Here is a 25790-nt window from a genome sequence, read left to right as displayed (position 1 = left end):
ATGCCATCATTGTTCTCATATGAAAAGAAATAACATCTTATATTTTTTAGTGTTTTAATGCGATGTTTTTACCTACCAGAGGCACCTAACGGAAAAATACGAAGCTTGCAATTTGAGACATTTTTTTGATAATTTACAATTTCAACTGCATTAATTAATAAATATGTACCTATCTGAAAACATTAAAAAGAAAAATATTTTTTATCCGTTGACGCGTCCTCACTCCCGCTCGCAGTCGGAATACAGCGGTCTCGCAACGCAGCGCTCGTGTGGCTTCGCTCATACTTCGCGTGTTGTACAATTCCGAGAGGAGAGGGGTCAAATCGTTGAAAACGCAAAAGGTAATGACAAAATATAATAAATATAACTTCTATCTCTTTTTTAAAAGTTATATTCCATTCACCAAAATTATTTGTTTTTTTTTTCGTTCCATAAACAGGCGAAATCTAGAGTGTTACAGGTTTCACATTATCGGAGACCTCCACATGTTCCACAGCTGAATGTCGTCGAGAGGAATGGAGAAACTCCTTGGAGAATACTGCCAGACGGCCAAAGCAATTGGGTCACGATCCTCTGTTATGTGGGATGAAAAAGAGAATTGTGTGTATTAGTTTGAATATGTAATGAAAATAATAATTTAAAAATATGTTGTTTAAGTGTGAAAATGGCAAATAATTTTTTAAATGCGGTCAAGTTTTCCGTCAAGTCGTGATATTAAAAACAAAATCACATTTTTTTCACAGAGTTACGTTATGGATTTTTTTATTAGTAGAAGGAACTCCTATAATCTAATAATAGAAAGAATGAAATGTTATCTGGGGGCGTATTTCTATACAATGTGAAATCGGTTTACACAACACTTTTCATTTTTGCCACAAAGGACGGAAGGAATATGTCTGAGCATACTGAGTGAGAATGCCTGAAGGGTACAAAGTAAATTGGGGACATTTACACTTGACGAAGCGGACGAATTTTGCGACAGTCTCTTTATAGGGGACAGATAGATATTTACAGGTATGCCGTATGGTGTCAACAAAAACAGCTGCAAAACCGCGATGAGGTCATAATATTAAATTGGTTTAGTCCTAAGGTCATATTTTTAAGTACTTAAATATAAATAAATAATTGTGTAAAATAATATCCTCCATAGATACGATATTATTTTATTATTGCAAACAAACGGTTACATAATATTATATTACGTCATTGAAAATAATTGTATAGAGAAACAATAGTAAAACAAAATACGTGACAAAAAGAATATAATTAAACGATGTAATGACGTACATTTTTATATTCTAATATAATATAAACGGCACTCATCTGTTTTATCAGCCAAGCGATGACCTATCTCAGTTACCGTCTTCAAAGCAGACGATCCCCAGGGTGCAAATGTCTCGAAACCCAGGGAACAAACAATATTATTAGGTGACAGACAGTTGTATTTTTTGGTTTTATTAGAATTAGCTAAAATACCTGATGAAACTGACGATTGAACTGATTAATCTAGTCACCTAATTCTTGCAAAATGATAGTTATGATAATTTCAAAAAAATTGTTAAGATTTTTCACGGTGAATAAGGTATATAATTTACTGTACTATTTAGGGGTAGTTTAATAACCTTAACTACAAATTAATGCTATTAACACCTGATCTAAGGGGTTGTTTAGTTTTAATATTTATATTAAAATTATTATTTTATCGATATTTTGTAATATTATATTATGCAATTGTATGTTAAATTTTAGTTAACTCTACCTATATTTAAGTGTTCTATAGTCCAAATGCCGCAAATGTCTCAGTAGCACTACAAATATTTATTCATGAAGATCTTTTACAGATGAATATATTAATTTAAGTTTAAGAAAATTCAAGTTAATAATAATATATTGATTTGTTATGTAAAAATATGCAACCACATCCCTATCATTAAATTTTTTTGTCATATCGTATATTTTTCTTGTTTTATTTTGATTGTTAAGGGGGGCTGGGGATTATTTTTTTTAGATTTTGAGGGCCGTGGTATGAAAAAGTTTGGTATACTTACTATTATTAATTTGTAAATATTTCGTAACGAATAAGGAGTTATTATATAAGTTAATTGTATTAATTTAATTGATTCAGAGATAGTAGGATGTTTTTTTTATTGATATCAGCTGGGTTGGATCAATTCTTAGATGAAGGTCTTTAGTCCGTAGGTTATTCACTATTATGTTGTAGTTCTTCGTTGTGACTAATCTAAAACATAGAAGAATAATTTTGATATAGGTATAGTAAAATATTAAATATTGAAGCGCGGCGACTATTTATTACTTTTATAATGGTATTTTCAAATATTTTTTTCGTTTATATGACGGCGTGGAAGAACAGTCTTTTGTTGTGACAGTAGATCGTAACAAAATAAATACATTCAATAAAATAATATTACTGTCTCAGCATCTTCCCTACGGAACAGCTTTCTTCTCGCAAGAGGACGCTAGTGAACGTTTAGGATGCACTGAAGCATTATTTTGCAGTGGGTAGTTTTTCACCACCCGCTAATTCTGTTGCACACTACAGACACGAGCTGTGTTAGAGTGATGACTGGAATATTATTATACAAAGTTCCTAGAAGCAAATTCGACATCGTTAAAAAATATAAAAAAATGTTTTACATTATTTTTCTACATATTTAATTCATATATTATAATGAAAAATATCTTCAACAAGATTTTATAATTAGTGGAGTATTTATTTAAGAAAACGCACCAAGCAGCCTCTCATCACGCTGAGATTGAAAAGGCGACGTTGGACCTGGCTCGGTCACGTGCTGCAAATGCCAAAAGAGAACTTCAACCTGACTTGCCTGTTCTTTAAGCCAATCAGATTCCGGCGTCCTGGAAGGCCGCTAAATACTATCTATAGAGTGTATAGGGTGGAGCTACGGGATGTTGATTTGACTTAGAACGATGCAAGTACATTGGCGAACGACAGGAATTATTGGAGGCGCCTCGTGATATCCATGTGCTCAATTCAAGGGGCGGATATGGCCGAAGAAGAAAGAAGATTTATTTCAACACCTATCGGTTTGTCGTTGCTTGGCTGATAAAACAGTTGAGTGTTGTTCAAATGAGTACCCATGACAGCGAATAAGTATAGAAATCAAAGAGGATATTATATGTGGGGAAATATAGTATAATATCAATACGTCAGAATGTACACATTTGAAATATTTTAGTAGGGAGTTCTTTGAAACAAAGTACTTAAATTATTTATTATTTGAATATATAAATGTATACATCATATTTTAGGAGGACTATTGATGAAAGAAATGATACCCACATAAAAATTAAATAATTTAAATAGGGTATTTCAAAGAACACTTCAAACGTGAATTTGAATAGTTTTGCATTCACCTGACGAATGGTTTTATAATAATTATTTTATTGGTTTATATTAGATATAATATATTATAATATGCACTTCAATCGTTTAACTTTGTACCTTTTGTCACTTAATATGTTTTTTTCTTTTATTACTATTATTATTTTTCTATATAATTCTCAATGTTAACTGTATAACTGTTTGTTTTCAATAATAAAATATTATAATAAGTAAGAAAAAATGATACACCTCTAGGAAAGCTGGATTATTAAATTAATGATATTTTTATATTTAATCCATAAAAAGATAAAATAACAGGTGTGATAATATTTCACATAGAATAAAGAATATACTATAACCTAATAATTAGTATTTTCTAGTTAGTACTAGAAAAGTTTTAAATCGCTTTGTGAATAATGAAGTGGGCCTTTGCTTCTAATAGTTTCATATATTATTATACTTACGTGTAGTAAGTACATTTTAAATTATGCAGTGATGGCAGTAGTGGAAAATGTCGTGATATTTTGGTGCGTGCTTGGAATTCACTTGAACAAGCTTAGGTACTTGCTATTTTATAAAACTACTTACAACAAATACAATATTTCCTTCATAAAATAAATTGCCTATAGACATATTTTTTTTAAAACGGTGTAAAGGTTTTGGAATTCCATAATTTTGAGAAACCTTAGAAATATATTGTTTTTTTATATTTTGTTTCACAATACTGCTTACTTTAATTATTATTATCATTTGTAGTAGATACAATGTAACGATTTTGAGAAAAGCCAAAAAATACTTTACTACTTAAAAGTTCAGAAAACTTTCTATTTCATGAATAAGAAAGTCAACGATTGGATTCTTGCTCTGGATCAATAATAATTCAAAATTCTCGGCTTCCTGAGATGCTCTGCCCCTACTCCACCCTGGAGGCATTCAGAAAATTATTTATTATATTATATTATACAGTGGGGAAAAAATATTAAGTGTTCAATAAGTTCTATGAACAGGATATTGGATTTTTGAAAATTATAATTTTTATAAAAAAACTTTTGGTATTCTAAGCAACAAAGCTTGGAAATTGTTATAAATATATAATATTATGTATATATTGCATATAAAATTAATCGACGCAAAGCGGTGACCAAGATAAACTCTGATATAATATGCTAGATGAGTAAAGAAGCTAAAAGACATCATGGCGAAAATAAATATATTATAGTTTTTTTTTTTTTAATAATAATATGATCATTTAATTAGAAGAGTATTTGATCTGCGGCAAATTAAATGAATACCAACAATCAGAAAAAATCATCCTTGTTTATTTTGCTATTATAAAATGTTATTATATTATGTTTAAGTGTTAATTACTATTATAATACCAGATATTTATTAATTGTAAATTATCAAAAAAATCTCTCAAATTGCAAGCTTAGTATTTTTCCGTTAGGTGGCTCTGGTAGATAGAGAATTCGCCTAGAGTTTGAAATATTCCCAAAATAGTGTCGTGTAATTATTATTAAGTACATGTAAATCATAATACATGTACATCGTGATTCGTGAAAAGATGCTATTTATCAAATAATAAAACAAAATATAACTTGAAGAAACACAATAGGTAAGTATAATAATGATTCCTAATTAAATAAAATTCTCTTGATTCCTAAATTATGCAATAAGCTGTCGTTCAATTTCCAAAATATATTTTCCATTGTTTGAAAAATCATAAATATTTAACTTTTTAATGAAACCTATGTGGAACCTACAGACAAAAGTAAAATAAGTTTTCCAGAGTTTCGTTATCCTGCGCTGAGAAATCATTTTTTTAAAGACGACAATGACTAAAAGGAAAAGTCATTGATGATGGGGATGAGGGGTTGTGGAAGATTTATGATGATTTATACGATTTTACCTATTTTGTTTTTAAGCATCTTGGTGGGAAGGATTGGCTACAATCAACTAAAGTAAGAATTTATAATAGGACTTAAAAAAGTTAAAGCTTTTATTACTATATATTGATGGGTGAGTGCATATATTATGCACTATAGAATGGATATAATATTATTGTATAAGTATTTGAATGAGACATTCTTAAATACTCTATTACGGTGGTTGGTGCTAAAGGTTAGTAAGTCAATAATTTAGGTATTTAGACTTAACAATGGATTATGTGTCTAAATACAAATATGTATGCTAGAAAATCAAGGTCATCCGATATACAGAAGATGGGCATAAATCACTAAGAAATTAGCATTATGTCTGATTTTAGAGAGTATGTCATACTTTAAAATTGTAATTACTCCATAACATAGTTTTGAGACTTAGCAACTTTTGGCAGTAACACACGATATATTATTAACATAAAGGTATGATGCTGACGGGAGATTTATGTATACTAGGTAACTCAATTTATTATAACTGCACATACAATATTATATATTATTATGTTCACTAACTCAATGACATTTTTTTATATCATTATGTAGGTAATTCATAATATGCAACTATATTGTTTTTATGTACGAGTATTGTGAATATAGTGCCGACACGAATCTGTTATTATTTGTGGGTCTTATCAAAATATTGACAAATCATAATCCAACCGTAAATTAAATTGTTTATAGTACAATGAACTATAAATATAGAAAACTTAGATAAAGCGTCACCAAAAATAAAAAAACAACATTATTTAATACTTAAATGATACATATTATTTATTATAATCTACTGTAAAAACAAGCCACTATCTTGTACTACATATATACGGCGGTTATCGCTGGTAGTATATCATATTTATGTATTGAGGCGGTTAATAATTATTGTTACAACTGTTAAAAAGTGCTATGTTTTAATAGTCCCTCTCTTGGCTGTGTTAACTTTTAGAGCGAGATAGATAGTTTAAACGGCGTACTTATTGTAAAAATTATAATACCATAAATAAATATGATGAACAACCCTCGATAGCGTTAAGGCTTGTTTACATCATGGGGTTAGTACTAATCATTAATACTACTAGGCTTAGTGTAAGCGCAGTAGGGCAATAGTAACCGTAACAATAATCGAATATGACCAGCTTAACTGATGCACACTAAAAACATCTGCGCAAGTTCAAGGTTAAATTGTTCAACTATACCATTTTTTAATACAATAGCGAGAGAAAAAGAGCGAGTCCAGAAGAAAAATATCTTCGATGTCTTTATTTGAAAACATAATGTTATTTTCCTTTCAATAATTCGTCAAACGATTACTTTTCGACTGCTTTTCTACAAGGCATGCTCACTTTTCACTCTCTGAATCTCGTAGGTCACTTCTGCTCTTGAGACATTTTTGCCTGCTATCACGAGGGATGGCTTAGAATCATGACTTGGGGCTTGGGACATCAAACTTGGGGTCATTGCTGTTTACGATTTTTATAAATGACATAGCAATGGTCATTAAAAATGCTATGTTTTTGTTGTTCGCTGATGACCTGAAACTCTTCATGGAAGTTGTCACCTTGGACGATTGTCGTCAACTCCAACTTGATATAGACAATATATTAGATTGGGGCAGGCGTAACAAAAGGGACTTCAATATTGAAAAATGCAATATTTTATCATTTACCAGAGCCTCGCGAGTATTATTTTTCCAATATTCGATGAATGGCAGAGTTCTTTCGCGAATACCATCTGTAAGGGATCTTGGCATTACGTTTGACAGTAAGCTGTCATTTAGTGGTCATATAGCTATCATTTGTAAAAAGGCGCTACAAATGTTGGGCTTCGTCTTGCGTACTTCCCTAGTCTTTTCGGATGTTACTGTATTAAAAATTCTTTATAATTCCTTAGTGAGAAGCCGGCTTGAGAGTGGGTCGATTGTTTGGGCCCCGCATCAGTTGAAATATGACCTTATGGTGGAGCGAGTTCAAAAGAAATTTTTGAGACTCCTTTATTTGAGGTTATATGGATACTATCCGTGGCCTTTATCCAACTGACTTTCTCTTAGGTATGCTAACATACTGTAGTTTAAGTGCTAGAAGATATCAATATTTGGCCACGTATTTTTTTCGACTAATACGTGGTGTGAATGAGAACTCTGCCATTCTTGGTAATATTGACTTGTGTGTCCCTGATAACTATCTTAGAAATCGGGAGCATCAGTTGTTTGTTCTCCCGAGGAGCAGAACTAACCTGCCATTGGTGATGTCAATTGGTAGAGCAATAACTCTGTTCAACCAAATTGCTTCGGATGTTGATATATTCCATCTACGTGAGAATGAGTATAGGTGGACGTTATTTTATAAATTCTTAAAATAGGGTCTGCTTAACTCATCCGGTGTACTTCCTTATACCTATATACTTCATATTTTTTGTATTTACAATTAATACTATAGAATAACTTAATATTGCATAATTACAATATTACATAATACTTTTTTAATAATATTTATTTGTTTCTAAATGTCATGTTGTGAACGTCTTAAACTTATATATTTGTAATGTCCACAATATGTAAAATAAATTAAAATTGAAAAATTGAAAAAAATGACGTCATAAAGAATTAAAATTTATATGTGTCTGTCAATTACCTACGTGGTTCCCTATTACCCACTATTACAGAACTGTTTCCTTGAGTCAAGCCTATCAGACACTATTAGTGAGGAATGCAAGACTAGTCAATGCGCTCCCTAAAGTCAGACATTTTCAATGATGTGCTGTGAATTTTGTTTTTGAAATTTTATTTTACTTTTTACTACAAATTTATTTGTTTGTTTTTTATTTATTCTTCTTCTCTCTTGTGAGGGTATTATTTGTTATAATGTAAATCTTATGTTTGTCCTGAATTGTCCTGTCCTGAATTTTGATTTGTTATCTCCACAATGTTTTGTTTTCTTAAATAAGTAAATATATATTTTCTATTTCTATTAATTCAAAAACAAGCGAGTGTTAAAATACAAAACTTTTATTTGAATCGTTTTACTTATAGTCCTAAATATTTAGGTTTTGTATTATAGTCAAACATAACAATATGTAGGTGGATTCTGAATCAATGGTAATAGTCATGTGTAGGTACTTAACATTATTATGATAAAATTTTAAAAGAATTGCAGAATGCCATTAGATTTTTTGAATATGACTCAAAATCTCTTTCTGTTTATCTATTCAATTATAAGGGTAAATTTGAATGATGGATGCCCAAACAAAAAGTATATCAACGATGTCATATCCAGAGACTTAAAATAAGCGCACCCTTCTCATAGTTCTCATTATAATTATGTAACAATTTTGTGAAGTTTTTAAATATTAAATGACCTAGCGAAACATATAAATTATTGAATAAGCTAAATATTTAAATCGCAATGCTCAGTCGCCATAATCGATATTACTATCTATTTTTTAGTATTAAATTAAAGCTTAAATTATATTGTATTATTATAATTTCATGTTATGGAAATGGTTTAGGCAGTTATCTAAAAAACACTTGACACCTGGTGCAGGCGCGTAATGCTACTTTTTTATTATGCTTGACGTTTGCTGAACGTCATCATCATTTATGGCACTACAGGCCTTGGTGGGCCTTGGCCTACTTCAAAAACTTCATCTGTTCCTCTATTCAGACACACTTCAGTTGTATCAGTTCGCGGCGTTCAGATCTTATCTAACCCTTGGAGATTATACCCATGCACGTTATCAACCCTTCTTCTTGAATATTTCCAAAGATTATCTTCAAATAAATCCATATTACTCTCATTTCGTTTGCTGTGTACCCAGCATTCTGATCCACACGTTAATCCTAAGTACAAAAAAAAACAAATGACATGTCATGTAATAAAATAGAATAAAAAATATATATAAATAAATAAAAAATGCCAATGAAATTTTAGCTTAGATGACACTGATTCATTTTTGACATAGACGTTTTCCCCATTACCTAATCAATTGCGGGGATTATACTTATTGGAAAATAATTAGTATTTAAAAAAAGCAAAATTAAAAAAAATAAAGAAGGATTAAGGTTATAATAAAATATGCAATATCTATTTTCAGATAGTATAAATTATTAATCTCTTGTCTATTTTATTACAAAAAAAATTACTACAACATATTCTATCAAAGTTTTTAAATAAAATTATAATTATCTCGGTCTATAGTCCTATATGCATCGATACATTGTAAAAAAATAATGCTTGTTTTTAATCCAGCAGCTTTGAAAAGGACATTTTGTACATCTTGGGTACCATTGCATGACGGTATATTTTTTCGGTTTTTATCGCTTCGTCGAACGGTGTGCCCGGCCCATTACACTTTCATTATAATAAGCGTAGCATACTTTATCACGACGCATACTATTATATTCCCGCCATTATTGGTTCCTTCTATGACGACAATGAGAATCTATACATCCATTCCGTTAGACCGTTTTTAATTTTTTTTTATAAAAGTTATAATATAAAAAATATAAAGTACTTTTTATGATTTCACAAAGGTTTTGACTGCGTCTCTCGAAATAACTCCTCAGTTGTCGTTAACAAGTAAACGATAGCTGTCAGATTTGAAGGTTATTATTTATGTCGCGTGCGCATGTCGTTGCATAAAACTTACGTGCAAACATTCATTCTCAGCATATCGGCGAAAGACTAATAAAATATATTACATTTTTTAATAGTGATGAGTAGATAAGTGAATACACTAACATTCAGATTCATTTTGGTCTCGATTTATTGTTGTTTTCATTTTTAAGACTGCATGTTGCCAGCATCCAAAAATACTAATATAATTCATTAAACACATTTCTCATACTATCATCATCATCATCAGCCTGAATCTATCCACTGCTGAATGAAAGCCTCTCCAAGCTGATTCTACTTCTCTTGGTCCTGTGCTTTGCGTTACCACGTACTACCGCATAACTTTATCATTTCATCGATCTAGCGGCCTCTAGGTTTACCTTGTGGACGTTTCATACCTCTTGGATACCACTGGATGGCTAAATTTGTCCATCGATTGTCCCTTCTTCGAGCTATGTATCCAGCACATCTCCGTTTGAGGCTTTTAACGAATTCCATCACATCGAAAACCATTGTCTGCTTCCTTATCCGCTCATTTCTCTTTTGTCCTTTCGCGTTATACCCATCAAGCACCTCTTCATACCACGTTGTGCTACTCTAAGATCTCTCTTTTACTTAAGGTCTATGTTTCATACGCATATGTGATTACTCTCACTCTACTATCTCTCGCTCACTCACTATAATATAATATAAAAGGTACCTAACTGAAAAATTTTTGTGTGCTAAAATTAGTACTGCTAATCATATTATGTATTAGAAAAAATACTAATATAATGCATAAATGTACCGCCACTTCCGCTCATCGGCTGCATTAGGGTTTGTTTAAGCGGATTTAGTACTAATAATTAGTACACGCTACTCGTAGTTATACCGAAACGTGTAAATAGGCCGAATACTAAAAAACATTAGTAAAAATGCGAGTGAATAGAAACCTATCATATATACTAATCATAAGTACGTACACTCAGCGCTCGAAATGGAAAATTTTACGAACCGGAGCGCTTGATAATTTTACGATAACGATATACGAAATATTATCTAACTTTACTTATCTAATTCTATACATATACGTATTTAAAAAAAACGATTTTGTTAGTTTTTTTTATAATATGACATATCTCGCACAGACGGTCAAATTAATATTTACACTAGACGGAGCGATAATTTTGGGCATTGTATGAACCGGAACGGCGCTCCGGTGCGTTCCGGTCCATTTCGAGCCCTGCGTACACCCACCATTACTCGATTTGCACTCGCAACTTGTCGCAGCGTGTAATCTGGCCAATTATTGCCCAACTAGTGTTTAGTGACAAATAAAAATATTATGCACACTTTTTTGTATTTGTTATAATTCTTAAGCACGTTTTTTACAAGTGATTAAGTAACAACTCATGTAATCATATTATTTATTCTGAAAAATTACTCATTTCCTCATTAATAAAATCATATTATTATAAGTAGCTTGGTACATAATGAATATTATAAGAAAGTAAGTAGGTAAGTATTTAATAAAAAAAAAAAAAAAAAAGTAGGTAAGTATATTTAATAATTAATGGCTAAACCCCACCACCTAGAAAGTCGTCGAGACGCCATTGGTACTAATGATTTGTACTAAATCCGTGCAAAAAAACCTTTAATATTATTGGTTTTCCTCATGTTTATTATTTATATAATTATATCCCGAATTTCAAAATTAAAACATTTTAGTGTAAGTACTATATTTATTTATTATCGTACATAACACGATTAATCAATTATAGTACACTAGTATGGTTGAGACAACACCGATACAACTTTATTTTAAACTCCATAAAAACCTGTGTGACGATGGATACAAATTTTTGTACTATGACCCTACTGACCTGAGGTGTTCAATGAACATTTACCATTAAACACTGAAAAAATGTGACACGTGGACATTATTTAAATTATTATCATATTGTAATTGTTGAAACAAACGCCAATAACAATTATTTATCACGCGGTTTTTGGTACTATTTTTTCCTTAATAATTTTTCTCGAAATTATACGCATTAATACTTATTTTTGCTTTCGGCGGTTTGGATACGTTTACGCTCATTTATTACATGAATAAATGCTGTCACTTAATCACACATGGCGGCGTATAAAATTCAATTAATATAATTAGCTGTAATTACATAGTTGAAAGTGGGAATGGTATTTTAGGGAAGCTCGAACATTATTACAAATTATCTACATGAATATAATTTTTAATGCTATGTTAGCCATTAATACTATTATACATTTTGAAGACTAGTATTAAAATGAAGTTGGAACCGTTTGAAAATACCTGAATAAACGAGTTAATAATAATTAATTTTCTTGGACAATTGCACATGTCAATTTAATATATCGTCGATAAATTGGCATTGATAACAAGATATTAATAATATGTTTTCATGACCCCCAAACTTGGAACTCAGAATGAGAATATTAGAATCATGTTATTATTACACATTCAGTTCTTTTCATTCAAGTATATCTTGATTTTATTATTGAAAACAAACAGTAACATATTATTAATAAACTATTTATTTTATTCAACGAATAATTCACAAGATTTGAGAATGTAAGATTCTATATATTGAACATACATGACGATCAGACATGGCAACAATGGCGAGAGCTGGGCATCGATTAATAATTAAAGAAATTAATGATTTCTTAATTTAAAACACAAAAACCGATAGTTAAAAATTACGCAATTTGACAATCATTTCATGTAGGAACCACTAGTTAAAATTATCGTAATTGAATAGGAATCCGTCGCTTAGTTGGTTAAAGCATATTGGCGCGATACCAGTGGATATACGGGTTCACATCCCATCGGGCGTCGTATTTTTTCAAATGTGATTTTTTCTAGTGGGTATATATCTGAGTTTTTCAGTTACATATTATTATATTACATTGTGAATTATATTATAGAGAATTATATAGAGAAACAATAATAATAATAAAAGAGCAAGACAAAATAAGTGTTAAAAGATGTGAAATTAAACGATATAAGTACATATATATTATACAATTAATATTATATGAACCAATAAAATAATAATTATAAAACTTTTAATATTCTAGGTCTCCCCAAGTATATAAAACACCTCCCCGAGTCTTACAATACCTCAAGAGTATCCAAAACGGCGACTCCATTTCTCTTTGGATTTCTATGCTTATTCGCTGTCTCTGGTACTCAGTAGAATGGCACTCACCTGTTTTCTCAGTCAAGCAAAGACCGACAAAAATAGTTTTGACCCATAATTTTACCATGAACACCATTTGGAAAACGCTGCTGTAGAGCGTCACACTGCCTTTAATCTTAGCGATAGGGAGAAGGGCCCGACAAAGATCCTAGCCTGTGGATCCGTTTCATTATGTGGAGGCCATGACGTTAGGTATTAATTTTTTAATGTACGGGGTATCCTTTATATTATGTCAATGCATGGACCTCAATCTCCTAATGCTGGCCGTTGCGAAGCTTTTCCAGTAGATACCGATTATGATGAGGATGAAAAAAAAACAGACAATAATTACATACAATGTACCTACATGATATTAATTATCTCACCTTGTCGGAGAAACTTACGGCAGTTTTGCACATGCAGATAGTGGGTAATCGTTTTTTATTGATCATGTCATGACAACCCGATTATCGCTTAACCAGTTAACCATGATATTGGAGTAATTTTCAGTTATGCGATTAATCGATATATTTTGGATACTTGACTTTAATTAATTGTAAGGTATTATGTCTAATTGTCAACAGTCTCGGTGTGATGGAGGAAATAGCTTGACCACATGCTGTAGATGTCTTAAGAGAAATTTTCTTGATCTAACCGTATTCTGGCATCCCATAAACTGGAAAGGCACAATAAATCATTCGAAAATGATATTCTTTAAATAACATGTTTCTATTAAGAGCATATATAAGTGAAACGACAAATAATTTTCATCAGTAGGTGGGGCGAAATTTTTTACTCGTCGCCAATCAGAGACCGATAGCGAGGTGTAAGCACGTCAATTTGTTTTGTGATGGCATCGGAGGAATATATTCTTAAATCATGTAAAGATGACTAAAAAACGTTACCCATTTACTATAAAACATGTCAAATAGTATTATTATTATTACTAATATAACAATAACATAACATTAAATGGACGCGTGTTGAATTTTTATGACAAATTATATTTCGTTCGGCTCGCCTCATTTGCACAATCCGCGCATCGCCTAGTCACGATCTTTTTAGACCATGCCTCAACTGAAGTATAGCTTTAAGTATATTATCTGTTTGTTTTCTCATTTTGTCGACATATTCAATATGCATCCTTTACTGACAAATTATTGTTCAACCCTTCTTTATTTATTTTTTATTATTTTGATTTATTTTGTTATTCGGGGATTTCAGATTTGATTCCTGGCGAGGTCGCAATAAAGACTACTTTTGAGGTAGGTTACTCATAAAAACCGCCAAGCACATTTAGGCGTGCAAATAGAATAATTCTTAACATATTAAGTAAATAATTAGAAAAAAAACGTGAAATTAAATAAGTAAGTAAGTAAATTCTTAAAAAAAACATGATAAAAAATATAAAAAATGACGATTGATGAAAATAATGGAACATTATGTATTTAAAAAGCTCTGATTTATTACTGTTTTATTAAAAGATTGAGTCGGAGTTGATAATTATATTATGAATTCATACGTTAGATAAGGAAGCCAGAAATAGGAAAGAAATATTAAAAAAAAATATAGCGGTAACCGATTTTGAAACCTATAGCTTCATGTACATAATAATGTGATTGTTTTACTGCTACTAATACGGTTTTGATACTATTATACTACTTCCACTAGGCTTCGTGGTATGTTGTAGTGTTAAAAAAATTAAGCTCGCTAGCATCTCGGATTATTGTAGGCATGGCGTACTGTTCATATTATGCTGTGCCTGGGAAGTTAGAAGTGGAAATGAACTAAGAAGTAAATTTTATATTCGATAACTTATTAAAATACATGGGACTTAGGGCCGTATGTATGAGATTCCGAAATTATTTATAAGCTATTTAACCGATTTTCCACCATATAGCGTATATCACTATTTGTGACGTAAGCAATTTGACGTCACACGTCATTCAAAATGGCTGCTTTATATGTCACTTTCAAATGGCATTTTAATAATGCATTCATTACAACAAACGTTTGCTTGAGGCCCTCGTTCACTTTGTAGACTCTGTAAAATATTTGCGAACTTTAAAAACAGTTCATAGTCGTGCTGTTTATTCATTTCATTCATTCATTTATTCTTATTCCGTTTTGACATCTCATAATAAAAGTGATTGAAGTGAAGTTAGTCATAATATAACTGTATGTATTGCCACCAAATGGAAATGTTTACTCATGCATACAAATGGGCAGTGTTTAGCCTATAAAGTATTTGGGAATCTCATGCATACGACCCTAAGAAGCAAAGAAATGCATTTAAAAAGATACGATTATCCGGTTACTAAAATAGTCGAATATTTAGTATAAGTATCACTGCAAATATACTATCACAAACCGCATTCAATGTGCATAGGATTTAAATATTTAAATTTAATAATATGTACGAAAGTCTTAATATTGTTTCCCCATTTCAACCGAAACATCTGAATTCGGAGGTTGTTCGCCAAAATAAAGTTACTATTGTACTGTATGGTTATAATAATATGTCATATATTATAGTTAATCTTAGTAACATTACTCGATGCAAAACATAATATATTGATCAAATAATTACACGAAATATTTATGAAATGCTTAACTATTAGTTTAATTGAATTAATTGAAAGGTATATATTTTATGAAAAAATAAAAATTGTGCAATGTGTGAATTATAGTGTGTATAAAGTAGTTTTAATAATATTATACTTATACAAAACATAATTTTCTTTGTCAATTTTTTGATTGGGAAAAGTGATAAATTATTAATTATACTGATGTTTTGAGATTATTATGTTGATGGTTATTTCTTTTTCAAACATTTTAAATTTATAGCACAAAACAACTCAAATAACAAAATAAAGTTTCTTTCAAAACCTTTAAAAGGGATAGTTAATTTAAATTAAAACAGCATCATGGCTATTGTATTGTATGCATTATATGAAAATGCATCTAAGATACTAGGGATAAAGCCACACAATTGTATGCACTTCGATAATAGTGAGTCGAGTTTTCCTGAATATACCTACCCTTCGCTAAGGGATGAACACTTGAAAGATGGAAACCAATGGCTGCTGGGAAAGACTCTTGATGACGGCGCTGAAGGATTGTGGAGGATTCACGATGACTTGTATGACTTTGGTGAATTCATTGACAGCCATCCTGGAGGAAGAGACTGGTTGATGTTTACAAAAGTGAGTCGGAAAATTTTAAATAATTTATGTTAATATTATGTTTTTATTCCTTAAATTATCTTGTAATTAATGTAGTTTATTTCTATGAATTAAATAATAATAATACGTTTACACTATTACTGTGAGGATAAATGTATACTTATATATGTTCGATACACTATTTAATATGAAAAATCTGTAATGTAACGAATAATATTCAGTAAAATGATACGTTGTATATATATTTCAGGGTACTGATATAACCGAGGCTTTTGAGGCTCATCATATATCCACAATCCCCGAAAAGATGCTATGCAAATATCTCGCAAGGAAAGCTAAAAAACCGCGAAATTCCCCATTCACATTCAGAGCGGACGGATTTTATCGGACCCTAAAAGGTCGCGTAAGAAACGAGCTGGGGATAGTTCCCAAAAATTTAGAATCCAAATCAAAAAGGATAGTCGAGGCCCTGGCTTTGAGTGTCTTTTTAGTTAGTATTTTGGTGAGTAGACTCGACTGGATGCCGGCAAAGGTGTTACTTTATATTCTTTCCGGAGTTTTGCTGACGTGGACGACAATTGCCGCGCATAACTTTTTACACCAGAGAGACAATTGGAGGATGTACCTGTTCAATCTGGGATTCATGTCGTACAGGTAAAATTATCATATATATTTACACCAATTGTCATAAAATAAATTATCCTGACATCGCTAAACGCAAACACTGTGTAGTGTAATGTAAATAAACATAAGAAGTGTGGGGGTGGGAGAGTATTCACGGAAAAACTAAATTATATTTTAATTTCAGAATTTATATAATATTATTTACGTTATGGTAGATAAATTATTCAGGGATAAAATAAAAATCCCTTTTGATAAAAATAGAGACACATAAATAATAAGGTGTGGCGTATTTATACCGCAGTCAAATTGAGCGAATTTTAAAAATTAGCATTGGTTTTTTTTATATTATAATCATAATGTTGTAGAGCGGTTAAAACCGCTGATGTTAACGATATTGAAATATTTCAGAAAATACAAAATCTGCTCATTGTAAATTAGTTATACACAAAAAAAGTCAGTAAATAACACGATTTATCTAAATAACAAAATTCATAGTAATATACTTGTCATTAATAAGGGGTTATAAGAGCTCCGATGTGATTACTACATAAATTGATTATTAGTAGTAATAAAATAAGATATGTTACATTGAAATATTCTATTATTAATTTTGGTAGCTTCATGATCATCAAGAGTTTGAATTAGGTAATTATATGGTCTAATTTAAATGAACAGATCATATTATAAAATAACTATTTTGACACGATTGTTACTTTTAAGACTGCATTGAAATTTTTAAATTAAACAATAATAATTTGTAATAATTGTTAATTTTCATTATATCGTTATTGAGCAATTATATAACATTTAAGAAATATACAAATTAGATAAAATATTTAAAAAAAAATCTTACAGGGATGTTTCTGAGATATTCTGAATCATAATAATAATTAATTTGTGTTTTAAAATCAATATAAATCAAATATATTATATTCCAGAGAAGTCATACCTATATCAAGTTCATCCAGTATAATATTAGACTTTGGAAGAATTTTATCCGCATACCATACTTTCATATGAATAGCCAGAGCCAAGGTGTAACGCATTTATTTAGCTCTAAACTCATGAATTATGCAATGTTATAAAGTAGATACTCAAATTTGTAATAATAGACGAATTTTCAATGACATATTTATTATTCTCGGGATCACGGGGTCGAATTAGGCGTCCGGAGCATAAAATAATATAATTAACTAATATCAAAAATTTATGTTTCGTGTTCGTACACTGGATTGTACTCGTTAGGCAATTTAAGTGTTTATAAATCTATCATGAAATAAAGAAAACATATTTTTTTTTTCAATATCAACGTGGTGTCTACACTCATCACACCTGAACCTTAGATTAAATCGTGGGACCGGTTACACTTTTAGATTATTTTCTGTTTCCTTTTTTGATCACTCAAGGTCTCGTGGGTCACGGTCTAATAATACTATTTTATATATTTATGTTGGTGTAATTACTTAATGCAGACACATTAAAGTCTTATCTATAATTGAAAACAACATAATATACATAAATCTTATAACCAATAATATATACCTACAGAAATACACAGAGGACCAAAAGTCATTAACAAATAATTGAAGCCTCCAATAGATAATATTTTATAACTAAATTTTTTAAAGATTTATTTTCAATTGTAATTTTTATCTATATTATACTTAACATCTAGTTAATCATAATTTCAGATAAATTTAATGATACGAATTTTTGCTTTTTTATGACATTTTAAATGCCATGTTTTAAATTACGAGTTTGCCTATTCATTACTTACGTTTAAGCCCATATTATCAGCTTATACTCACGATGGCCGAGAAGATGATGCATCGGCCTATGATGTCATGATTCCAGGTTCGAATCGCGTATGTTGCAAAATTCACATGTTGTTTTCAGTGTGTGTTTGACAACTCAGAGTATGGACCTAATAGGTTGAGCAAATGGCTAACATCCATTTCTCGCAAAGACAAAAAATCCTATTAGAAGCTCCACTCCGTATGAGCCCATATGATATTTCGGACATGGTTAAAAAATCATAAAGAATATTCCCTTTTAACTTATCTGATATCCACTTAATTGGCATTACCTATAGCTGGTTATTTATGAACCTTGAGAGAACAAATAAATGATGCTCTTGATTTCTAAGATATGGGAACATACTATGCCAATACTAGAATTACTTACAGAGTTATCATTTACGTCGCGTAAAAGTTGAAATTCACTCGCCAGTCACGATAAAATATTTGATGTTTTAAAAAAATATGGTCTTCTGCACCACAAATAAACGATTTTTGATGCAATAGTCTCTCGTGATTTATTTTTGGGTTTTCTGGTCCCATGGAGCTTATGTTTTGTTTATTTATAAAATCAGTTAAATTGAAGTGGGCTTCATCATGGTTGGTTGCAGATATCAATATAGTATTGAAATTATATAGGTGCAGTTGGTTTGCACTATAAAGTGCTATTTAAACTCACAACAAACAAAAATGGCCGCCCACTCTAATAGAGCCTACTTATTTTTGGGTCAGCTTGTACATATTATATAAAAATAGGATAGGTTTAGTTGATTTATTACAGCAATTATATTTTTAGAGAATGGCGAAAGACACATGCTCTGTCTCATCATCTATATACGAACACTTTGTGGGATTTTGAAATCAGCCAAATCGAACCTCTTGTTCAGTGGATGCCGAGAACAACTAAGTCAACTTTCATTAGATATGGGTCAATGATTTATTCATTTCTTCTGATACCCTTTACCATAGAAGATATCGTTGCCAACAGGTATAAATAAAAAAATGTACTGACTACTAATAAAACACCTATATAATATTAATTGACATATTACCGAATGTATTAGGTACAAAATTTCAATATAATTAAAATGGACATTTTGTAATATTAATAACTTAAATAGGTACATGAACGTAATTTTGCAAAATTCACCATAATTAAATTGTATTTGAAGTCGGTTTTTCAACCACATTCTCATTTGTATTTATTTATTTACGAAAAATATTGTACATTTTGATGTATTATTATTATTTATATAGAAATAATATATATATATATATATATTTGTACATATATATCTGGAATGGAGTACCTAGTGGAGTACCTAGTGAAGAAAGTGTCCACGCCTAAATCTACGAGTTTGAGTCCCGTGGCTGGATTAAATTCAAATTTTGTGTTTCCAATATTATGTATTTAATTTATAACGTCTTCGAAATTAATGTTTTTTTAAAAGATTCATCGTTTACTTGGTGGTAATTCAAAAAAATATAAAGTGTATTTAAAATCTTCACCAATCGTTTCGTCGTAGATGTGGATGATAAATCCAGAATTTAACGTTTTCAAGCTTTTATATTATTTAACCACTAATTAGCAAATAAAAGTCCTCATCTATGATGATGACGTATTTACGATGTGTTTATGATTGAATTACATTTTTTTAAATGTATCTTAAGCTTGATTGAACTAATTCTGAGATCTTACTTTTTGATTCCATCAAAAATTATCTTACAGTAATAAACTTTTTTAGTCCTAACATAAAGATAGTCTTTTCTAATAAAAATGTCGTATTGTTTAACGAACGTTATATTTAACTCAAGTACAATGTTGTGTTTTTAATAATCTAATCGGACCCGATTTTTTTATATGATGTAAACTTTATTTCTATCTGATTACAGGATGTACAGGTTCCTGTTTGTTGACGAATATCAAAAAGTGGAAAAGACAGCAGTCGTCCCGTTTGTCCTACCATTTTTTATGATGGTATTTGGAAATACTAGCGCATTAATGACTATATTTGATTGGATGGTGATTGTGCACATAGGAAATTTTATGTTTTCTTTAATCGGAATCTTTTCAGCGCATCACCATCCAGATGTATTTCATGACGGCGATACCCCAAAGTAAGTATAGTTTATAAACCTTACTTTGGATAATAGATGTTGCAAAAGTATATTGTCATTTTAAGTAGACAATAATTATTGAGAGAATTAGTAGCAATGTCAGTTGTCACCACATTTAGTTGTTGATTAAAATATTGCTATTTTTTTCTTATTTGAGAATTTTTCTATAATGTTATGTAATCTAGCTATAAATTTTATTTTGACACTAAAATAGGGTCAAAATAAACCGGTACTTTTTTTCGGTTCGGTTCTGGTTTTTGTTTTGACAAAAATAACGGTTTTACGGTTTTAGGTTCTCGGTCAAAATCTATTAACTGATATTTATTGACATTATTATTTATAACATACTATGGATTTGTATCAACTATACCAGTGATATAAAGTATTTAACAAAAAAATATTTGTTTATAATTCGAGGCAGATACCACAGCAGAAATTATCTTAACACTTTACTTTGTCTTAAAGGTCAATCCTATGAGAAAAGTCATTAAATGAAGTAAAATAAGGCAAGATATGTATTCATAATATTTGATAACGATCAAGAACTGACTTTTTGGCTTAGAACAAGCGGATGAAACTTGTAAAAAACGTTTTTAAATTACATAACACATATTTCGTTGAATTTCATTATTATTTTGAAAATTATATTTATAGGGTTTCGAATAAATTTATTAAAAACTTTCTGTGAAAACTATTACTCATTCAATACACATTCGGGCAGCTCTCGTGGTGCAGTGCATAAGGTGCTGGCCTTCCATCCGGGAGCTCTGGGTTCGATCCTGGTGAATCACAATATATTTATGTGATTTTCTCAAAGCCTCGGTGCTTGTGATTGTTCAAAATTACTAATAACCACATTGTACGAAAAAGCAAGAAGATGGTTATTAATAATATATAAAAAATACACAAATATAAGAGAGTGTAATACACGAATAGTTATAGTAGGCAATCCAGGCGAAAAATAACACAAAATATGTAATTTCTGGTCAAACTATCGATGTTTAATACAAAGTTATTTGGTTAGTACAGTATGAAAATTTCTATTAAATCTATGCGTTTATAAATCACGATTATGTTTATCATAAGATGTTTTATTTATGTTTTTTTACAGTCAAGATTCAGATTGGGGATTACACCAACTTCGTGCAGTAATGGATAGAGTGGAGTTCACCAATTCACAGTTTTTAGTCCTGACAAACTTTGGAGACCACGTTCTTCATCACCTATTTCCGACTTTGGACCACGCTTATCTACCGTGGTTATATCCCATCATTCACAAAACATCCAAAGAATTTAACACTGAACTAAAAATGACTACACACATGGACATGGTTTTGGGTCAATTTAAGCAGTTAGCTAAAAATAAGCCAACATAATGAAATAATTATATATATTGTATAGATAGTAGGTGTGTATATATTCGTAATATTATAGCAGTATGAACTTAATTTACCTCTTAAATTTAAAAGACGGGAAAAAGATTTTTGCAAGATGAAATAATGTTCGTCATCAAAATGGTAATATTAAAATAATGTGGTATATGGTGCGTAATATTATGAACTCGATTGTTATTTTAGAATCAAAATAACGGGATTAAAACGTGCCTATGAGAGATATGCGATAGGATTATTTTTTTAAAATACAACCCATTATCTTGTGTCCGAAACCCGTTCGATTCATTACAAAAAAAAATATTATTATTATTATGTAAGAATGCCTGCAAACAAAGCACTACTAAAATTGATCCAATATAAATTTTCAAATAAAAGACATGTATTCTATAATAAATTCATTGTGACGTTTGTACTTCATACTGAAATCAAAATATGAGTTTTTTTTTTAATAAATGTTGCAAGTTATAACAAAATTATATCCAGAGTTCTTATTGGGACAACCGTTATATTGCTTACGATATATAAACAATTTAAATTTCACATCTATATGCTCCATCTGAAGCAAAGATGTCGGAAAACCTACGCTGAAAGTAATACAAGTAATATAAGTAATACGCTACAATGTTGTAAACATTTGATTCAAAAACAGTATCAATACATTTTTGACGGCCCTACCTGGAATAATTGCATAATAATAGCCTTCAAATCAACACCATTTTGGATGATATAGTAGATATAAAAAATCTGAACAATATATTCCAGTTGCCAGCCTAGTCATAATTAAAATTAATTGCATTTTATATTAATTAAACATGAGAACAACAGATCAATTTTGTTAATAATTACCCAGCTAGTTTTTATCTAAATTTATCGATATGAAACATCATTTTTAGGTACGTTATATTGTAGTAAATCATCGAACTAATTTAATAAGTGACATGTTTTTTCTGGAATTACCAAACATTAGACAATATTAATATGGAAATGTTCACTAGGTAGTTAAATATTTTAACTACATGTATTTACAAAATAATTATTAGGCAAAGCATGGCATCATTTTAATTGACTGTATCATAATATGCACACCATACTTACAGAGACATCATAATGACCCAAATTACATGACCGGTCTAATCGAATCACGACGATCCGGCTTTAAGAGGAAGTGTCATGCTACTAGAGACATCTAGAGACAGAACACGAAGGATATAATTTTAAACAATTTATTAATAATTTACTTTTTAAAGTGGGTCGATACGTAAGTACCTATCTGAAAATAATAAAAAGAAGAAAATATTATTTCCAAGATAAACTAAGAATTTTATTAAAAAAGTGTTATAACATAATACCGAAAATAGATTTGATATCAATAAAAAATATTTCAAGCAATTCATATTTTTTTATAAAAATCTTATAAATAAATTAGAAAAAACTAGATTTTAGACACATGACCATATAAAATAATATTATGTAATAATTAGATGGAATCTTTTAGCTAATTTATATTTCATAACGTTTTTTAACTGTATGTTTGTATTTGACGTAAAAAAATCTTTTATATGTTTTTAGATAAGTACGTAGTTATTAATTGAAAGATTTTAAAATATAAATTATCAGAAAAATATCTCAAATTGCATGCTTCACAATTTTCCGCTAACTGCCTCTGGTAGGTAGATTATTCACTAATGCCACAAGTATATTAGATTTACACGCTCCGTAATATTTCATGCGCGCAAGGACAGCCATAGAAATTGAGCGCGTATACACGCTGCACTATATACTCATTATCATAAATGTGGTAAATTGTTTTAAATAATTTAATAGATTTTACACAGACTGCCATCTCTTGGAATCATGGTGAAATACTTAACGGAATTACAACCATAAATATATGTTTATAAGGTTTTTTTTTTTTTTTTTAAATGATGGCAAAAAATGATTTGTAATTCTCCAGCACCCTTTTTAGAAAAAATTCTTAGATTTAAATTTCTAGCATAAAAATTTTGAAACACTAATGTCGGGTTTTTTTAGAAACCCAATCCTTAATGGATCTGTTAAAAAATTCTCGGTGTCCACCCGAATTCCAGAGTGGTGTAGGTCATGGCTGGGGAGAGCTGACATGGCTCTAGCCTGGGGGGTCCGGCGTGTCGGGTTGACCAGATAAGTGAGATAAACACACATCATAAATTAGCTTTAATAGTAGCGCTATTATACTTCATGGCCATGGACATTTTAAATTATATAATTGTACATTATATTTTCTGATTATTATGTGTCGATACTCGACAGCTCCATTATTGAAGTAGATGCATTAAAAATCGCTCGATTCACTGTATAAGTACCCTTAATTTGAACTAAAACAGAATTTGAAAAACCTTATTGTAGTGTTTCACACTGTCTTTAATCTTAGCGGTAGGTAGGGGGGCCGCCAAATATCCTAGCCTAAGGGCCCGTTTCAGGATGTGGGGGCCATGGTGTAGGTACACCGAGTGCAATAGACAAAAGACCGATAAACGAGAAATTAGACTGTGTTGTGTTGAGCAGGTTTGTGTATATTATGTTAAATGCAATAATACTTTTTTTTTCCATTTTCAATTAATATTTTGGAACATCAATATTAAAAACCAAAAATCGACAATAAACATTCGGCGAAAAGAACGACAACACCCACTACCATCGGTGGTGGTGTAAATCAAAAGAACTTTTTTTTTCAGTGAAATTCGGCATACATATTGTAGCTCTACCATGCGGGTAGCACAGCCGATATTATTTGAGTTAGCATAGGTACTAAGCGCACACGTCCAGCATGGTCGCTGGACGGTTCAACGGTTACCGCCACTTTGCCTCCAATTTAATAAAAACTAGGAGAAACTGTACAAATATGCCGCCGTGTAATTGTGAAAATATGTAAAAATAATTATATGAAGAAGAAAAAGAGCCTATGGGACTAATTTACATTTTCCTCCTTGGGCTCCCCCCAATATTAAATCCTGAGTGTGCCACTGTGTCATGCTAATACCTCCCGGTGTAATTATGTGATAATATATAATTTTTAAAATTATATCAGCTATGTAGCTTTTATCAAAAATACTACATGTAAAAATAAATATAATGTGAAACGTCGAACGAGTTTGTTGATTACATATCACCGCACAGAATATTTTGACGTCCACCGATAATCTAAAAACTTGGAATATGTTAAATAATACCATACGATTATAACATCGCGTCTCGCTTACGCTTGAAGAATGAGATTGGAGAGAAAGTCACAACTTTTACGTGTAAACAGTTAATATCGCGATAGTTTAAAATACGCACTATTGGAGAAAGTAAATCCATGAAAGTGTACAGGCGCTATTAAACCACTTTTATTATACTAATGATACGATTAAAATAAAAGAATTAAGTAGACCGATTCGCCAAATCAAATTCCAGTAAAGTAGTTCAAAACAAAAAAAGTACCGGAGCGTTTTTTTAATACTCTTCTGTTTCACGTTATTTAACCTAGAAAACATTTTGGTATCGCAACCAGTATTGCCATGTCTACTGAAATTTCAGTAGATCT

General features: G+C 30.5%; 1 protein-coding gene across 4 annotated transcripts; it reads left to right on the top strand.

Moving 5' to 3' along the window:
* The first annotated feature begins 15539 nt into the window (after window positions 1-15539).
* On the top strand, window positions 15540-25732 carry LOC147073795 (cytochrome b5-related protein-like). 4 transcript variants are annotated; one of them, XM_085944608.1, is made up of 6 exons: window positions 15540-16314; window positions 16544-16947; window positions 19510-19701; window positions 20607-20831; window positions 21943-22239; window positions 23323-23698. In XM_085944608.1, the coding sequence occupies exons 1-5, from the start codon at window positions 16036-16038 to the stop codon at window positions 22205-22207; spliced, it is 1365 nt and encodes a 454-aa protein (XP_085800734.1). In that variant the 5' UTR covers window positions 15540-16035; the 3' UTR covers window positions 22208-22239; window positions 23323-23698. The 4 variants fall into 4 exon arrangements, with proteins under 4 accessions (XP_085800734.1, XP_085800731.1, XP_085800732.1 ...); XM_085944606.1 differs by having other exon boundaries at window positions 15580-15606; window positions 15956-16314; window positions 21943-25732; XM_085944607.1 differs by having other exon boundaries at window positions 15594-15611; window positions 15956-16314; window positions 21943-25732.
* Window positions 25733-25790: the final 58 nt, after the last annotated feature.

This window comes from Rhyacophila brunnea, unplaced genomic scaffold (genome assembly GCF_057557595.1).
Source record: "Rhyacophila brunnea isolate RB1 unplaced genomic scaffold, BYU_Rbru_1.0 scaffold_17, whole genome shotgun sequence".
NCBI lineage: Eukaryota > Metazoa > Arthropoda > Insecta > Trichoptera > Rhyacophilidae > Rhyacophila > Rhyacophila brunnea.
Note: the sequence above shows the minus strand (reverse complement) of the source record. Positions and strands in the feature narration are given on the sequence as shown.